The sequence below is a fragment of the Gekko japonicus genome, unplaced genomic scaffold (genome assembly GCF_001447785.1).
Source record: "Gekko japonicus isolate JY-2015 unplaced genomic scaffold, Gekko_japonicus_V1.1 scaffold156, whole genome shotgun sequence".
NCBI lineage: Eukaryota > Metazoa > Chordata > Lepidosauria > Squamata > Gekkonidae > Gekko > Gekko japonicus.
This window is the reverse complement of record NW_015166424.1, coordinates 1,202,720-1,218,872: the sequence shown is the minus strand read 5'-3', so window position 1 is coordinate 1,218,872 and position 16,153 is coordinate 1,202,720. Positions and strand designations below refer to the sequence as shown.

General features: G+C 45.7%; 1 protein-coding gene across 1 annotated transcript in view; it reads left to right on the top strand.

The window, feature by feature from the left end:
• The window catches only part of SPON1 (spondin 1), a 470,884-nt gene that overhangs the window by 155,215 nt on the left and 299,516 nt on the right, over nt 1–16,153 (top strand). Inside the window, exon 6 of the mRNA XM_015411716.1 lies at nt 15,233–15,381. Within this exon, the coding sequence (XP_015267202.1) occupies nt 15,233–15,381 (149 nt within the window). The remainder of the gene's footprint in view (nt 1–15,232; nt 15,382–16,153) is intronic.

Here is a 16,153-nt window from a genome sequence, read left to right as displayed (position 1 = left end):
GTCTGATTCGGTGGGTCCTAGAGTAGGGGTCTGCACTGCCTCTAGCCCAGTACTGTGGCCCTCAGGCACTGCAGCACTCACCTCCTGTGGAGGTCTGGGGAGTTCCTCGGGGTCTGTGGACTCAGGTGGCAGCGCGTTGGGTCGGTCAGTTGCCCACCGCTGCCTCAGCTGGTCTATGTGCCTACGCCACTTGTGACCATCAGCAAGTCGTACCACATACATTTGTGACCCTACTACATCAACAATAGTGGCTGGTAGCCACGAGTGACCATTTGCATAGTTTCTCGCATATACCTTTTCACCATTTTCATACATTCGGACCTTTGGTTGTTCGCTCTGTTGTGGTGGTTTCAGGTCATTGAGGTCCGGGTGCAACCTATCTAATAGAGTCACTAGCCGCCGGCCCATCAGCATTTCGGCCGGACTACGGCCTGTTGCCGAACAAGCGGTGACATGCTGTCTCAACAAGAATGAAGCCAGTTTTACGCCCCAATCACCACATACCAGTTTACTTAAGGCTTCTTTAGTGGTCCTAACCATTCTTTCCGCCTGGCCGTTCGAGGCCGGGTGGAACGGGGCCGAAGTTATTTGTCTGATTCCGTTATCGGACAAAAACTTCCTGAACTCCTCAGAGGTGAATTGAGTTCCGTTATCACTCACCAATACGTCTGGTATACCATGGGTTGCAAATAGGCGCCGCAGCACATTGATGACGGACCCAGACGTAATTGAGTGCATGTGCGCAACCTCTAACCATTTTGTATACGCATCAACGATTACCAGGAACATTTGTCCCTGAACTGGCCCCGCAAAATCGAAGTGGAGCCTCGACCAAGGTTTTCCCGCCGACTCCCAATGCTGCGGAGTGGCGGTTGGCGGTTCAGGCCTAGCCTGCTGACAAGGCTCACACAGCCGAACCCAATCCTCAATTTCGGCATCGAACCCGGGCCACCACACATAACCTCGGGCTAGTGCCTTCATGTGGACCATTCCTGGATGGCCCTCATGTAGTGATTTCAGCACTTTTTTTCATAAGTTGTGAGGCACCACCACCCGGTTCCCCCACAGTAAACAGCCCTTTGAAACTGACAACTTGTTTTGGCGCGCTTTGAACACACGAAATTCCGGCTCCATAGCTCCCATCGGCCACCCCCTCCAAACTCAGTTAAGAACTCTCGCGATTACAGTGTCTTTAGCCGACGCAGCGGCAATGTCCTTGGAGGTAATGGGAGCTTGCGGCAGTTCCTCGATGGCCAACACCGAGGAAGTCGGTGCAGGGTCCAAGTCCTGGCTGGGCAGAGGGCAGCGACTTAAGGCATCTGCATGTCTGATTGCCTTACCCGGCCTGTGTTCCAGATTGTAGTCATAGGCCGATAGAAACAGGGCCCAGCGGAGCATTCGTGCAGACATTATATTTGGGAGTTGCCGGTCCGGGGCAAAAATCCCAAGCAGAGGCTTGTGGTCAGTCACAAGTAAGAAATGTCTGCCAAACAAGAAATCATGGAATTCCTTTACAGCTGATACCAGTGCCAGTCCCTCTTTGTCGATTTGCGCATAGTTTTTTTCAGTTTCAGACAGCGACCTCGAATAAAACGCGACGGGGGCCTCCCGTCTGTCCCCCATTACATGACTGAGCACCACCCCCACCGCAAAAGGAGAGGCATCGACGGCCAGAACCAACAACTTCTGGTCATCGTAATGGGTCAATACTGCAGTTGACGACAACAATGCCTTTACCCCGTCAAAAGCCCTTTTCTGCTCGGCACCCCACTGCCATTTTGCATCCTTATGGAGGAGCGCATGTAAAGATGCCGCCACCGACGCCTTGTGAGGGAGGAAGGCGTGATAAAAATTGAGCAGCCCGAGGAATGACTGCAGCTCTTTTTTATTCGTAGGGCTTGGGGCATTCTGGATCGCTTTTACCTTATCGTCAGTGGGGTGTACTCCATTTTGATCAACTCTGAACCCCAGGAACTCCACACTATTAACACCGATCAGACATTTTGACTGCTTGACTTTCAAACCTGCTTTGCTAAAGCGCTTGAGCACCTCCCATACTCTGTGTATGAGTTCCTCATCGGACCCCCCAGCAATGAGCACGTCGTCAAAATAAGGGTCCTTTCCTGGTACCCCCCTCAGGAACCCTTCCATAAGGCCCTGGAAGATCCCTGGGGCAACGTTTACTCCAAACTGGAGCGTATTCACTCTGAACGCCCCTCTGTGGGTTACAATTGTCTGGGCTTCAGCAGCTTCCTTGGTCACCGGGAGCTGCTGGTATGCCTGGGCAAGGTCAAACTTTGCAAAAACCTTCCCCCCCCCAGCGATGCCAAAACATGGCTAATCACCGGCACGGGGTAAGAGTGCTGCTGTAATGCCCGATTGATGGTGCATTTATAGTCAGCACAAATAGGCACCGATCCGTCCGGTTTAACAGGGGTCACAATGGGTGTTTCCCATTTGCTGAATGGGACTGGCTCTAAAACACCCTGCTCTATGAGCTTGTCCAGCTCAGCTTCGATCCTCGGTCTCAGGGGGATAGGAACCTTCCTATATTTGAGGCGGACTGGCCGTACCGCAGGATCAAGCTCAAACGACATCGGGGGGCCTGTATATTTTCCCAGACCACCCCCAAACACATCCGGAAATTCACTGTACAGTACAGCCCATTTATTTTTTGCCACATTATTGATACCAGAAATAGCAATACCAAGTGGTTCAAACCAATCAAGCCCCAACAAATTTACTCTGTTCCCCTCAGCAACCAACAAGGAAAGTTTTGCACGTTTTCCCTTAAATTCAACCTCAAACGTATCTCTCCCCGCCAGAGGTATACGCTTGCCCTGAAAATCGGACACTTGGGTGTCCGCTGGTTGCAGCCGGTGACGACTCCTGGTGGGGAACAGCCGCTGCCATGTGAAGGACAACAGGACGGTCACAGACGATCCTGAGTCCACCTCCATGCTGCACGGCACTCCGTCGAGATGGACGGTCACCAGGATCTTTCCGGCCCCTCCAACTTGTCTCACTGATGGCTGAGAAGACACGCTCGAGGTCATCTGGCAGCTGGCCTCTCGTTGTGCTGCTCGGGGACATTGGTTCTTGGGCGGAGACGGTCGAGGAGACGCCTTGGATCCTCTGCAGGCACGTGCGATGTGGCCTCGCTTGCCACACTTCTGGCAGTCCACGTCCCTCGTCCAGCAGCTCTCCCTCGGGTGCTTCCCGCCATAGCCGGTGCATGTTGGGTTGGTTGCAGTCTTCGCTGGGGTCCGCTTGTCCGCCTTCCTGCCGATGGCGCAGACGTCATCATGCGCACAATCGCCTTCAATGTCGCCCCCTGGTGGTGGACATGCAGCTCGGTGGTGGCTAAACGCTGTCTCACCTCTCGGGTCGACTTGTCAGCGGCTTCGGCGGCGACGGCCTCCGAATAAGCTTCGGCCCACGTCAGGGTCTTTTTTGCAAACAACCGCTGCTGCAGTCGTTCGTCTCGCATGCTGCACACCAGCCGGTCACGGAGGGCCTCCTCCACGTCTTTAAAGTTGCAAGGCCTTGCAGCTTTCCGCAGAGCCACCACGTACTCTGCCATGGTCTCTGTTGGCGCTTGACTCCTCTTGAAGAATGCGTATCAGCACGCAATCTCCGACGGCTGTGGGGAGAAGTGTGCCTTCAGCTTGTCTGTCAGCTCTTTGAAGGCTACGGTCGTGATGTCCGCTGGTGCTACCAGGGACCTGGCGATATCGAACACGCTCTTGCCACAAGAGCTCAGGAGGGTGGCCCGCTTCTTCTCCTCCGTGGTGATATCGCTCGCCTCGAGGTGGAACCCGAACCTCAGCAGGTAAGCGTCCCAGTCCTCGGTCGCTGGTTCGAATGCCTCAAACTTCGGGCTATTGGCCATAGCTGCAATCGCTGCCACCGGCTCAGGTGGTGCCTGTTGCTGCTCTGCCACGGCGAGTTGCGACTCGCTGTTGTCCGTCGTGGGGTTGAGACTAGCGGGGCTGCCTACCCGCACTAGAATCCCATCCTCGTCGCCAATTGTTAAGTCCGTGCTTAACAAAATAGCCAGAGAGTGATTTCACCAAAACTCAGGTTTATTTCAGCTCGACGATCAACTTCTCTGACACGGTACAACTTCTCTGATAGTCCGAACCAGCTTTCATTGTAGCTGTTCGGTATTTAAACATTCCGGGCTAATGTAGCCACACCTACTATACATTTATCAACCTATCAGGCTGATCGCATAACAGACCAATCATAAGCGTTCCCACTTACAGACAGTTCAAATGTGATTGGACACAATGCTTTCGGCGCGAATTCTTGCCGAAGTCTGAAGCTTAGCATAGCTTCTCTATGGAATGATTCCACGTTCATCCTAATGCATTCAGGGCAGCACTGCCTGTCCCCGATCTGTCCTTTCCGCCCGAAAACCCGCACTACAAAGAACCACCTACCTGGGTGGTTCTTCTGCTTGAAGCGCCACAAGCCGGGCCGTCGGATCGCCGGCGCGTCTTTGCTCCGGCTCATCCCCGGCTCCTAGCCGAACTGCGCATGCTCCGACATGCGCAGTTCGGCAGGCTCCTTGTCTGAACTGTGTTTTCTCCCCGGCATCTGATCGTGCCGGGGAGAAAAGGCGCTGCAGCCCAGGGGATCGTGGGATCCCGCCGCGGCGTCTCAACTTTGGTGCGACTTTTAAAAGCCGCGCTTTGAGCGACTTATCCCCTGCCGTGTGGCAGGGGCCAAAGAATGCCAAAGAATGCTAAATACTAAAGCTTAAAGCAGGTCAGGGCTGATTTACCGATTAAATAGCTATCCAAGGCAAGCGTGAGTTCCCAGGAATGCTCAATGCGCCCCTGAAGTGGAACCTGTAAAGGTTTTAAGACAGCCGTCTACAACCACCCACAATGGAATCCCCAAAACAGCAACCCAAGAAAGTGGGGGTGGGGTGGCTTTCCACCTGCTGAAAATGCTGGTTACCATAGAGGGTCCTGCCAATGCAGGCCCCTTCTTCTTGCAGTCCACTGGAAAGCACTGCTGCAACAAAGACCCCTGGAGCCCTCCTCTTCCAGTCGCAAAACACTAAGCCCAGCTACGGTCACAAAGAAAATAAAGGAATTGACTAACTACACGCAGGCAAGAAAGACGATTCTGCATCTTTAAAAGCCCTGCTGCTGAAAGCTGATGGGGCCAATAAACAGCTGATGACCCTTTAAATCCTCACTGAGGATCCTTGCTGCCAATCTGAAGGAACTTGCTGGATTTGCAAAAAAAAAAAAAAAAAAAAACACCATGTGTTTGAAATGAAGATGCTTGAGGAGTTAAACTGAAAGGAGCCAGAGAGGCAAAAATGCAGTGGCTGAGCTGACTGCGGGGGGGGGGGGCGCGGTTTAAATAGCCTCTGGGGCATCCCACCCATGCCCCCAGCAGGCCAACCCGAACAATGTGGCTGACTGACGAAGCAGCAACGGATCCTACCCTACTTGGCTTGCAGGCAACACGAGGCAGCCAAACTGCCCTTCTTCCAGCCTCTTCCCCCTCCTGAACTGCAAATGATGATGAAGGTGAGTCTCGGCCGTGCTTTTCTGCGGGGAGCAGAAGTAACACACGTGTTCAAGATTCATACTAGACTTAGTGAATGGAACCTCAGATGGCACACCCTTTCAGTTCACCAATTGCTTAAGTTGTTCCTATAATTTTTTTTTAACACAGATGTCTTGGTAGTCAGCATATACTTAGGACCAGTGTTCCCTCTAAGCTGAGTTAGTGTGAGCTAGCTCACAGTTTTTTAGCCTCTGGCTCACACATTTTTGTCTTAGCTCAGGAAGGATGGCTCCAGAGCAAACTGATTTATGCAGTAGCCAAATTGCTCACTCACAACTTTAGTGCCAGTAGCTCACCAAGTAGAATTTTTGCTCAGAAGACTCAGCAGCTTAGAGGGAGCATTGTTTAGGACAGCTGTTTATCACCGGGATATGTTGGTTTAATTATTTTAAATATTTCTGAACCCATATTTCTTCCAGCACAGCTGGGTTCCAGTGTGGCGACATTAGAAATATCCATATGTTGAAGCATTAGAAAACATCAAGCAAAATGGCCTAACATACTGCCATCCACATAAGACCTTATAATACAAATACAAAAAGCACATAAAAGAGCACTGCTCAGTTTTCCCTGAATGCCTTTCTGAAAATCTTTGTTTGACAACTTCTTTGGAAGGCCAACAGAAGCAGGAACTTTTTTTATCTCTTTGGGGAGCTTTCAAAGTAAAGGACAGACTGAAAATTCCCATGTTCAGGTGGCAACAGAACATACCTTATCGGGGAACTGAGGGCAAGAGGATCCTGTGGAGATGAATGGAGTTGCCACATGGAAACATACAGGAACATGCAGGCTTTCCAACAGGAGCATCCCATCTCATAGCTTCCTGAATTCAACTCAGTCATCTTGTTTCCCAGCTAGCTGGGATATTACTGTCTAAACAACATTCCTGATCATATGTTGCATTCTTTCATCAGAATTAATGTGATAAGGTTATTATACATTTGGTAGAATGAAATGTACAGAAATGCAGAATAATAATTGAAAGGAATTTACTATCAAGTGAATGTACATATCAGCTGGGTGATAAACTGTAGAAAGTCCGGCTTTGGTCATGGAAGCAGTGTGTAGCAAAGATAGGATTTGGATTCACTTCTGGGAAAAATGGGTTTAAGCACTTCTCAGACAGTAGTTTAAGTGGGGGAAATGATTATCTGGAAAATTTCCATCTGGAAAGTGGAATGGTATACAAACGGACTACCTCACAGGATGAATGACACAACCATTTTAAAGCACTTTGTAAAGTTAAAAGCTATTCAAGTGATAAATAATAATACAGAGATCAAGATAATTTTTGCTCAGCTGTCAGGTAGTAAGAGAAGGATTACATGTTATTAAACTTTATGACTGTAATATAAAACACACTGGAAAGTGCAACCATTTTTCTTGATATGCCTGCATTCCTATGCAACCTCATCTAATTATAAAAAATTTTGAGGCCTAATGCAGCAGCATAAAGATTTATTCTGTTTGCTTTGTTCTCATCCAGAGATTGGATTCCTCCCCCCCTTCCCCCATTTTGACACTAGTGGAGACAGCACTAACCCCTGAAAAGCACCCAACAGCACACTGTAATTATAAACTCCTGGGGGACCCAGAAAGCTCCCCTTATCTCTATACATTGATTTTTTAAAATGAAAAGAATCTGTCAAAAGTTGAATATTATGCAGGGACTCTAGCTCAAGTGACAGTGAATCCATGGGCAATCCATGGAAAGTGTACACTTGATTGTTCTTTGTATATGTACTGACAAATTATCATGTTACAGTGAACACATATACAATTGAACATGGAACACAAACCCTACATTTACTCAGGTAATGGTCTCGGTTTCATTTGTCAAGTGAATATTTGTTGCCCCTATCTTACAAACAGATGTACGCAGGATGCATGTGCATTCATTGTAACTTGTGAATAGGATGCCTGAAACAGTTAATTGAAATAGAACCTTGTTATCTCTGGACTGTGGAGAATTACTGTGTGTTGGTCATCATACTCCTGTGGAAATGCCCATAAATATTCTCCCAGCTAGATGGCTTCTATAAATCTATTCCTGCTTTCTTGTTTGTTTGTTTTTTATTATTTATTTCAATTATTCTTAACCCATGGTTTCTGCTGAATGGCTCTTGAAGCAGCTTACAACCCATAAGCCCCCCAACCCAGTCACAGAACCTCCGCCTTAGAATGATTCAGATTCTGCCTCAACCACCCTGACACGGCCTCCAACCCTTTGGCCAGGATGGATGGGGCTGTATCAGTTAATCCATCAACAGATACAGCTGGGTGTCATCAGCACACTGGTGCCTGCCAACCCAGCCCGAAACTCCACACCAGCTGGGTGAGGGGGCAATTATAGATGTTAAACAACATTGGAGAGTGGATTGCCCCTTGAAGGACCCTGTATTTCCTCAGCGCTGGCTTTCACCAGCCATAACTGAGCTATGGCATACTGTTCCAACTGGAGTCTGTTAGCTGACTTCAAGAGCAGACCAGTATAAAGTGCATTACAACTGTCTAGTCTTGATGTTACCGTAGCATAGACTCAGCATAGCATAGAGCCAGTTTGGTGTAGTGGGTAAGTGCGCGGACGCTAATCTGGGAGAACCGGGTTTGATTCCCCACTTCTCCACTTGCACCTGGCTGGATGACCTTGGGCAAGCCGTAATTCTGATAAGAGCTGTTCTTGAAAAAGAGCAGTTTCTGCTAAGAGCTCTCTCAGCTCCACCTACCTCACAGGGTGTCTGTTGTGGGGAGGGGAAGCGAAAGGAGTTTGTAAGCCGCTCGGAGACACCTTTGGGTAGTGAAGGGCGGGGCATAAATCCAATCTCCTCCTCCTCCTCTTCCTCTTCTTCTTCTTCTTCTTCCTCCTCCTCCTCCTCCTCTTCTTCTTCGCCCACCTCCCCAGATTGGCCAAACCCAGGTAGGGGGCTGTCCTCCGCGCTAAACAAAGTTGGATGAAAGCTTTTGTTGCAGCTACATTAACTTGCTTCTCTAGCAGTAATGCTGAATGCAGTATAACCCTTAGTTTCTTAACTGAGTCACCGTGGGTCAGCTGAACCCCACTGGAGGCACAATATGATTCAAAACCTCAGCCTTGCCAATCTTGTCAGGATTCTGTTTGTTCGCTCTTAGCCATTTAATCACAGCAATCTGGCATCACTGGGAGATTTGGATGGAGAGATATTGAGCTGGGTGTCATCAGCATATTAATGACATGCAATCCCAGAACTATGAATTATTTTGAAGATTTTTTACATAGAGATTGACTAAAATGAGAGACAGAACTGTGCCCTGTGGAACTCCAGATCACAAGTCCCACACTGATAACAACTGGTCTCTAACAGCAACCCTGTGAGTCCAGTCTATAAGGAACCATTTAACCAATACACAGCACATTCCCTGATACCAACTTCTGCTTTCAAATGTCTCAACAAGATGGCATGGTCCATTGTATCAAAGGCTGAAGCTAAATCTAGTAGGAGAAACAAAGAGGGAAGGCCTTTGTCTACATTCAGATGGAGGTCATCAGCTAAAAAGATAGAGCCACAAGAACTATGTAAAGTGCGCTCAATGTTTCTTTAATGATAGCAGTAATGTTATAAATATGAAAATTACAAAAGTGATACTAATACATTCTAATTGTAAATCCAGTTACATAAGATAGAAGATAACAACGACGGCCGGACGGTGGTCTCCAGAAAGTGATGCCGTTTCGACAAGCGTCTTCTTCTGACCAAGAATCTATAAGTAGATGATGTGTGGAAAATTTCTCTCAGACACATAAGCTGTATTTCGTCTGAGAGAAATTTTCTTCATTACTTGTGCAATGAAATAGGTGAAACTGTTATTGAACACCATGTGAATCGGGTAGCTTTTCTACTGAAGTGAGCTACTGGCATTGAGGTTGTGAGTGAGCAATTCGGCTCCTGCATAAATTAGTTTGCTCTGGAGCCATCCTCCCTGGGCAAAGGCAAAAATGTGTGAGCCAGAGGCTAAAAAACTGTGAGCTAGCTCACACTAACTCAGCTTAGAGGGAACACTGGTCATGAGTACAGAGCCTTCGCTCATCAGACTGTTTGGATGTTTCTGAATGAATGTGGATGTGTACATTTCACTTGGTTATATTGCATTTTTTAATATTTACAATGATTTTTGCTGCAGCTCCCCATTGTTTGTTGTCACCCCTAGTTATCAAAGGCACATACTTAAAAAGGGGTGGGGGATCCATTATTAATTGAGACTTAGTGCATGTTGGAAAGCATGGTTTCAGTTGTCAACTCCATCTGGACTGCCTGCCACATGCACCACTTTTATTTGTTTGTTCTAAATGGATGTTCTTATACCATTCCATTATTTCTGCCATTGTGATATTCCTGATGGTAAGCAATAATAATTGGGTCAAACTTTTTTTTAAAAAGGACAGAGGATTGAAAAGCTAATGTCAGTGAACAGAGAAGAAGAAGAGGAGAAGGAGGAGGAGGAGGAGATTGGATTTATACCCCGCCCTTCACTCAGAGTCTCAGAGCAGCTTACAAATTCCTTTCCCTTCCTCTCCCCACAACAGACACCCTGTGAGTAGGTGGAGCTGAGAGAGCTCTTTTGAGCACTGCTCTTTCAAGAACAGCTCTGACAGAACTATAGCTTGTCCAAGGTCATCCAGACACTGCAAATGGGGGAGTGAGGAATCAAATGTGGTTCTCCCAGATTAGAGTCTGTGCACTTAACCACTATATGAAACTGGCAGAAGCATCATTTTGTCACCAATTTAAGTGCTTTTATTTAGCAGCTGCTCCCCTTATCTGTCCCCACCTTCAATTTTAAAAGGCATAAATATAAAAGGGAAACAATCTATTTGAATTGAAAGATGTATTTATTTATTTATGAAATGTGTTGCAAAAGTTTCACCTAAAAATAAGCCATAAAATTGAAGGCTTGAGGGTTCAAATGAACAACACAACACACAGATCTGCCGAAGCGCTCTGAACCAGACTGGCCCAGCAGCGCTTTATTAAGGATTTTTCCTTTTCCCGCCCCCTTGCCCTGTATATTGAAAAAGCTACAAGCAGAAGACTCTAAACTAGGATCACAGTATGTTCTTAACAGAACGCTCTTTGCCCACACAGCTCACCGTCTTATCTTTACCCGACTATAGCCAAGTTACTTTTATCAGTGGACTCAGCAGATGTAACTGCGCACTACTGTCTAATCTCCCTGTGGGAACATAGAACTCCGGGCATGCCTCCAGAGATTCCTCGTCCCCACATAAAATCACAACATAAGAAAAGCCATAACATAAGAACAGCATAAACCAAAAACGATGTTTATAAAACAGTCCACAGGCAGTAGTTATTATACTATTATAAAGGTGTCTCTGAATGCCTTTGGTGTCTGCTTGTCATGATCATGAATCCCTTTCTCTCAGTGTCTACAGACATAAGCAAAGCAAACTTCTGTAGCTTGTGTTCAGATCAATTCATTTCCCACTTTACACTCTAGCAATCTATTGGCCCAAGTTCCCCAGTGAAAGGCGATGCCAAATGGGCTTGTCAGGGCAATTGTGGACATTGAGGAGTGATTGTGTCAACTGTAAATCTCAGAGTTCCAAAAAGGGTTTTGCCATATAGTTTGTGCCTTGTTGGCTAGGAACTTCCCAAGGGCCATCAAGAATCCAACCAGATGATCCACCTCCGCAAGTGAACCATCTTAATAGTTCCATCTGTAAAGCTTCTGAGTTCCCAGCAGTCTAAATCTCATCAGGTAATGGATGTGGAACATGGGCTGATTTCGCACTAGAGCTGCCTCGATGTTGCGCCGCCATTTGCCCCAATACTATTGGTCAGTTTCACACCCGAAGCTGCGGGGCTGCCTTTTGACTCACGGCTTCGCCCGATTTCCTCCGCATTTTCGTGATCCTCAGAAAACAGGATCACGATAAAAATTTTAAATAAATAAAAAAAAGCAAAACAGGATCACGAAACTGCGGGGGAAATCGGGCGAAGCCGTGAGTCAAAAGGCAGCCCCGCAGCTTCGGGTGTGAAATTGACCAATAGTATCGGGGCAAACAGCGGCGCAACATCGAGGCAGCTCTAGTGCGAAATCAGCCATGGGGTGCTGTCATTTATTTATTTATTTATTTATTTATTTCCAGATCATGTTTGAAAAGAATAATAATATAACATCCAGATTACATTGTTCTGACATTTCTAAGGAACCATTTTTCTGCCTTTGGAGGGTATAATTTTGAAAACAAAAACCTGTAGGCTTTATTAGATTTCTATGGAAATAAAAAGCTTTAAAAGATCTCAGCTTTCCCTTTGGCCTGAGAACATTAATATTACTAGCTTATAAATAAGATACAAGCACTTAAACTAGCTCTTGATGTCTCCCTCTAAGTTACTTACAAAGTTTTATTTACTAGTTTGTCAGCCAAAGTGCACTTTAATACAAATCTAATTTTTTAAGCTCTGTTCTTGTTAGTATCCAGAATATAGTTCTAAAATAAGACACACAGGAGACTTTTAAATAATAAAATGCAGCCTTGGATGCAGCTGAATCATTTATTAGATGACACAGATGGCAGTTTGGGGTGTATCTTCAGTTTACGCTCTTGAAAATCTTCCCAATAGTGTATTTTGTCTTGGTTGCACAGGCACAGAGCTGCAAAACATTTTGCTTGCTTAAAGTTTTAATACTCCATATACCAGCTTTGGAGCAACTTCTACTGAAATCAGTGGGATTTATCACAAGCAGAGCTGTGAAAGATCATGCCCAAATTTTAAGCATACTTAACAGGAAGTATATTGCACTGAACACAATGGGAGTTGCTTAAGCACAACACATTTGGATCATAGTTATACCAGCAACTGTAGTGTGTTTACTTCTCCTTCCCCCTCTTCATGAATTTTAAAAGAACTTTATAACTCAAGGTCTAATGAGACAAGATGCTGGAACATTTGTGACCAGATTTTCCCAATACCTATAAAATAAAAGCAGCAGCAGCAGTATGACCCGGGGAAGGGTTTTAACACTTTCATTTCCACATGGATTTGCCAATCAAAACTGAAGGCCCCCAGCACTATTAGCCTTGAAGGGGTGGGGGCAGGAGGAAAAATGGGCTTCCAGCACTGGAAAGAGTCAGGCTTGATTTACAAAACCAAGTGGACATGGAAGAATCCCCCCCCCCATCCCATGCAGTTCAAGGTAGGGATGCTAGCCTCCAGGTGGGATGTGGGGATCCCCTGGAATTACAGTTTATCTCCAGACTACAGAGATCAATTCCCCTGGGGAAAAAAATGGATGTTTTAGAAGATGGAATCTATGACATTGTACGCCTTTGAAGCCCCTGTGCTTCCCAGACTCCTTCCCCAAATCTCCAGGAGTTTTTCAGTGTGGATCCGACAACCCTCACCCCTGTGCCCTGCTGGTAGCCGGGGTAACCTGGCAACCCTAGTTCCAATCCATATTGGGGCCCTGAACAGCTGCTTTTTCTTTGTTTTTTAAGAAATGCTGGGAAGATCCAATAATCAATTTACCAGTTTCTTCTCTAGTTAGACTGCCAGTTACTTGAAGCTAATTCAGTAGGTCACTGAAATAAGCCATTGTTATGAGCTCTGTGTTATAGATGGGGGTAAAAGCAGAGACATAGTGACATAACTATTGTATTTGAGACTAAGCTGTGAGCAAAAAAAAACAGTTCCCCAAAATAAGGACATAAGTATATGAGTTAACTATTTTATAAATGGGTAATCTACATAAATAAAACATCACTAGATTAATGCGAGTCCTAACTAGCAACCTACCACAGCTACCAGTACTTTGGGCAAACCCACCCTGCCTGCAAATTTGGCCAGTGCTACTATTGGCTTTGCTCATCTTCACCTACATGTAAAAAATAATTCCTAGAGGTGTTAAGCCCTATCACTCTCTCCAGACATGCTGATCCAGCACTAAGGGTTTGGTTGATATTGTTCAACCAAGGGCGTCTCTTCCTAACCAACCCAGCTGCTCAAACCAATGATGGGCTAGCTTGGGAACAGTCCTTAGATGCCTCAGGGGTGTCCACAACTTACTCTACTTACAGTATAATGTCCCACATTATTCTAGTCTGCACTAGTTATGGCCTTTCCAGTTAAAGACCAGGCCTAATCATATAATTCTACCACTCACCAAGACAATGTGGAACAGACAACAAAGAGATCCTCTTCTCAGTCTGTCTGAAGGATGCCCCCAAAACTCCTGCTTGGGTCCAAAAAGGTGATCAGGTAGGGTTGCCAGGTCCTGCCTTGTCACTGGTGGGGGGGATTTGGGGGGCATTCGTGAAGGGGGTGGGGGGTGTTCTGCTGGCTAGCAGTGGGCAGAAGCCCCGAAAACCAGGGGAACCCCCACTGGGACCTGGGGACTGGCAACCCCCTATGATCAGGTACTCCCACATTATTCACACAGAGCATGGCTGGGCAGACTCACAATAAAAGTCTACTCCAGTGAGTGGTGCTGCACCATCTAAAACCCACTCTTGAGGATTGGGATTGCATGGGATGTGATATCGGGGGGGGGGGCTATAGTAGAAGAAAACTGGAACCTACAAGTGATTTTTAAAAAAACATTGTTGCATGTGACCTTCAAATGAGACAACGACATGGATCCAACCTTCCTCCAAGGTGCCTTCCTCCAACCTAAGGAGCCACTTAAGTTGGAAGAAATGTTGTTAGGCTAGCGGACGGCTTCAGACATTGCTCAGTGGAGTGATAGAATGGGGTATGATTCACTTCATTGTTGTGAATAGGAACTGGGAATAACTAACCTACTTGATAAGATATTCCTTGTGGGTCTCTAGAAGGAAGACCTAGGAATGCAAATGAGACATTAGAACAGAAGATGCTCTGTTATCTGTAGGAAAGTGGCAAAGTTCTGTGGCAATATACTACACAGTGTTTCATAATATCACTCCGTTCTACCTACACTGGCTTCTAGTTTGTTTCTGAGCCCAACTCAAGGTGCTGGCATTGACCTTTAAAGCCATATAAGGCTTGGAACCAGCATGCCAACTACTCCCATATGAACTTACCTGACCACAGTGATCATTGTCAGAGACCCTGCTTCAGGTGCCCTGGTATTTAAGGCTAGATGGGTTGCAGTCAATGTTCCCTCTAAGCTGTGGAGTCTTGTGAGCAAAAATTCTACTTTGTGAGCTACTGGCATTAAAGTTGTGAGCAAGTGATTTGGCTACTGAATAAATCCTTCCTGAGCTAAAACAAAAATCTGTGAGCTGGAGGCTAAAAAACTGTGAGCTAGCTCATGCTAACTCAGCTTAGAGGGAACACTGGTTGAAGTTCAGGAAAGGACATGGTCAGTCGTGGCACCAAAATTATGGCATTCGTTCCCCAGGGAGATTCATCTGGCTCCCTATATCACTGTCTTCTGCAAGTGTGTGGTATTCCCTCATGACCTTCCTTCCCATTTAAATAATTCATTTTTAAACTTTTAATTGTAATGTGTGTGTGTGTGTGTGTATGAATATATGTATTTTTATAGTGTCTTTTAATGTTTTGATTGTTCACTGCCTTGGGCACCTGTGTTGTGTGGAAAAGTGGCATTAAAATGTTTTATATAAAACAGATAGATAATAGACTGTCTTTTTTTAAAGGGCGAGCCAACCATTGGTCTGCAATCATTGGTGGATCACATTCAAAGAACTACGTACTCTGGGAATATGGAGGTTATGCAAGCGAAGGGGTCAAGCAGGTAGCTGAGCTGGGATCTCCAGTAAAAATGGAAGAAGAAATTCGGCAACAGGTAACAGAAAGCTAACATTATAATCAATAAACACAGTGGAAGCCTATAATATGTTCTAGAATGTTCTATAATTTTCCACGTCTATTCTAATATATGTTAATTATAGAGTTCAGAGAGAGAGACACCTTTAATGGCATAATAATACAACACACACACAAAAAAAACTAGACACCAATAAATACATATATACACATACTAAAAGTCTCCACCAAACAGAACCCATTTGGGATTAATAAAAAGGAGAGAGAGAAAAGGGTAAATCTAAATATTACAGCTTCTAACCCTTAACTTCCATACAAATAGTAGGTACTCAGCGACAACTGCAGTAATTTCAGGAGATTTGTCAGATAACAAAAAACAAAGGTCATTATTGGTCATAGATTTTGCAGAAGAAAGGAGGGGATGGATCAAAGAATGATGTAGCAAAGAGTAATGAGAGCAGCGAAAAAGAATATGTTGCACAGAATCAGGTTCATTTTAAAGACAGGTACAGACTCTTTCTTTATAAGGAATACCCTTATGTAACGATTTCATGTTTATGTGTGTGATTTCTGTGAGAGAAGCAGAAGAGGTGTTAAGTTCTGTCTCGGAGTTGAAGGAGACTCATCCCTGTGAGGGAAAGATTGGGTTCTGTGTAGTAAAAGAGTTAAGCGGTTTGTTCGTTTTAAGGTCTGAGAGAGAGAAGTCTTGTGTGTGTTATGAAAAGTTAAAGCATAAAGAAACAGAAACCATATATGGCCTAAGGAAAATATTGTTACAAAGTGACATGCCC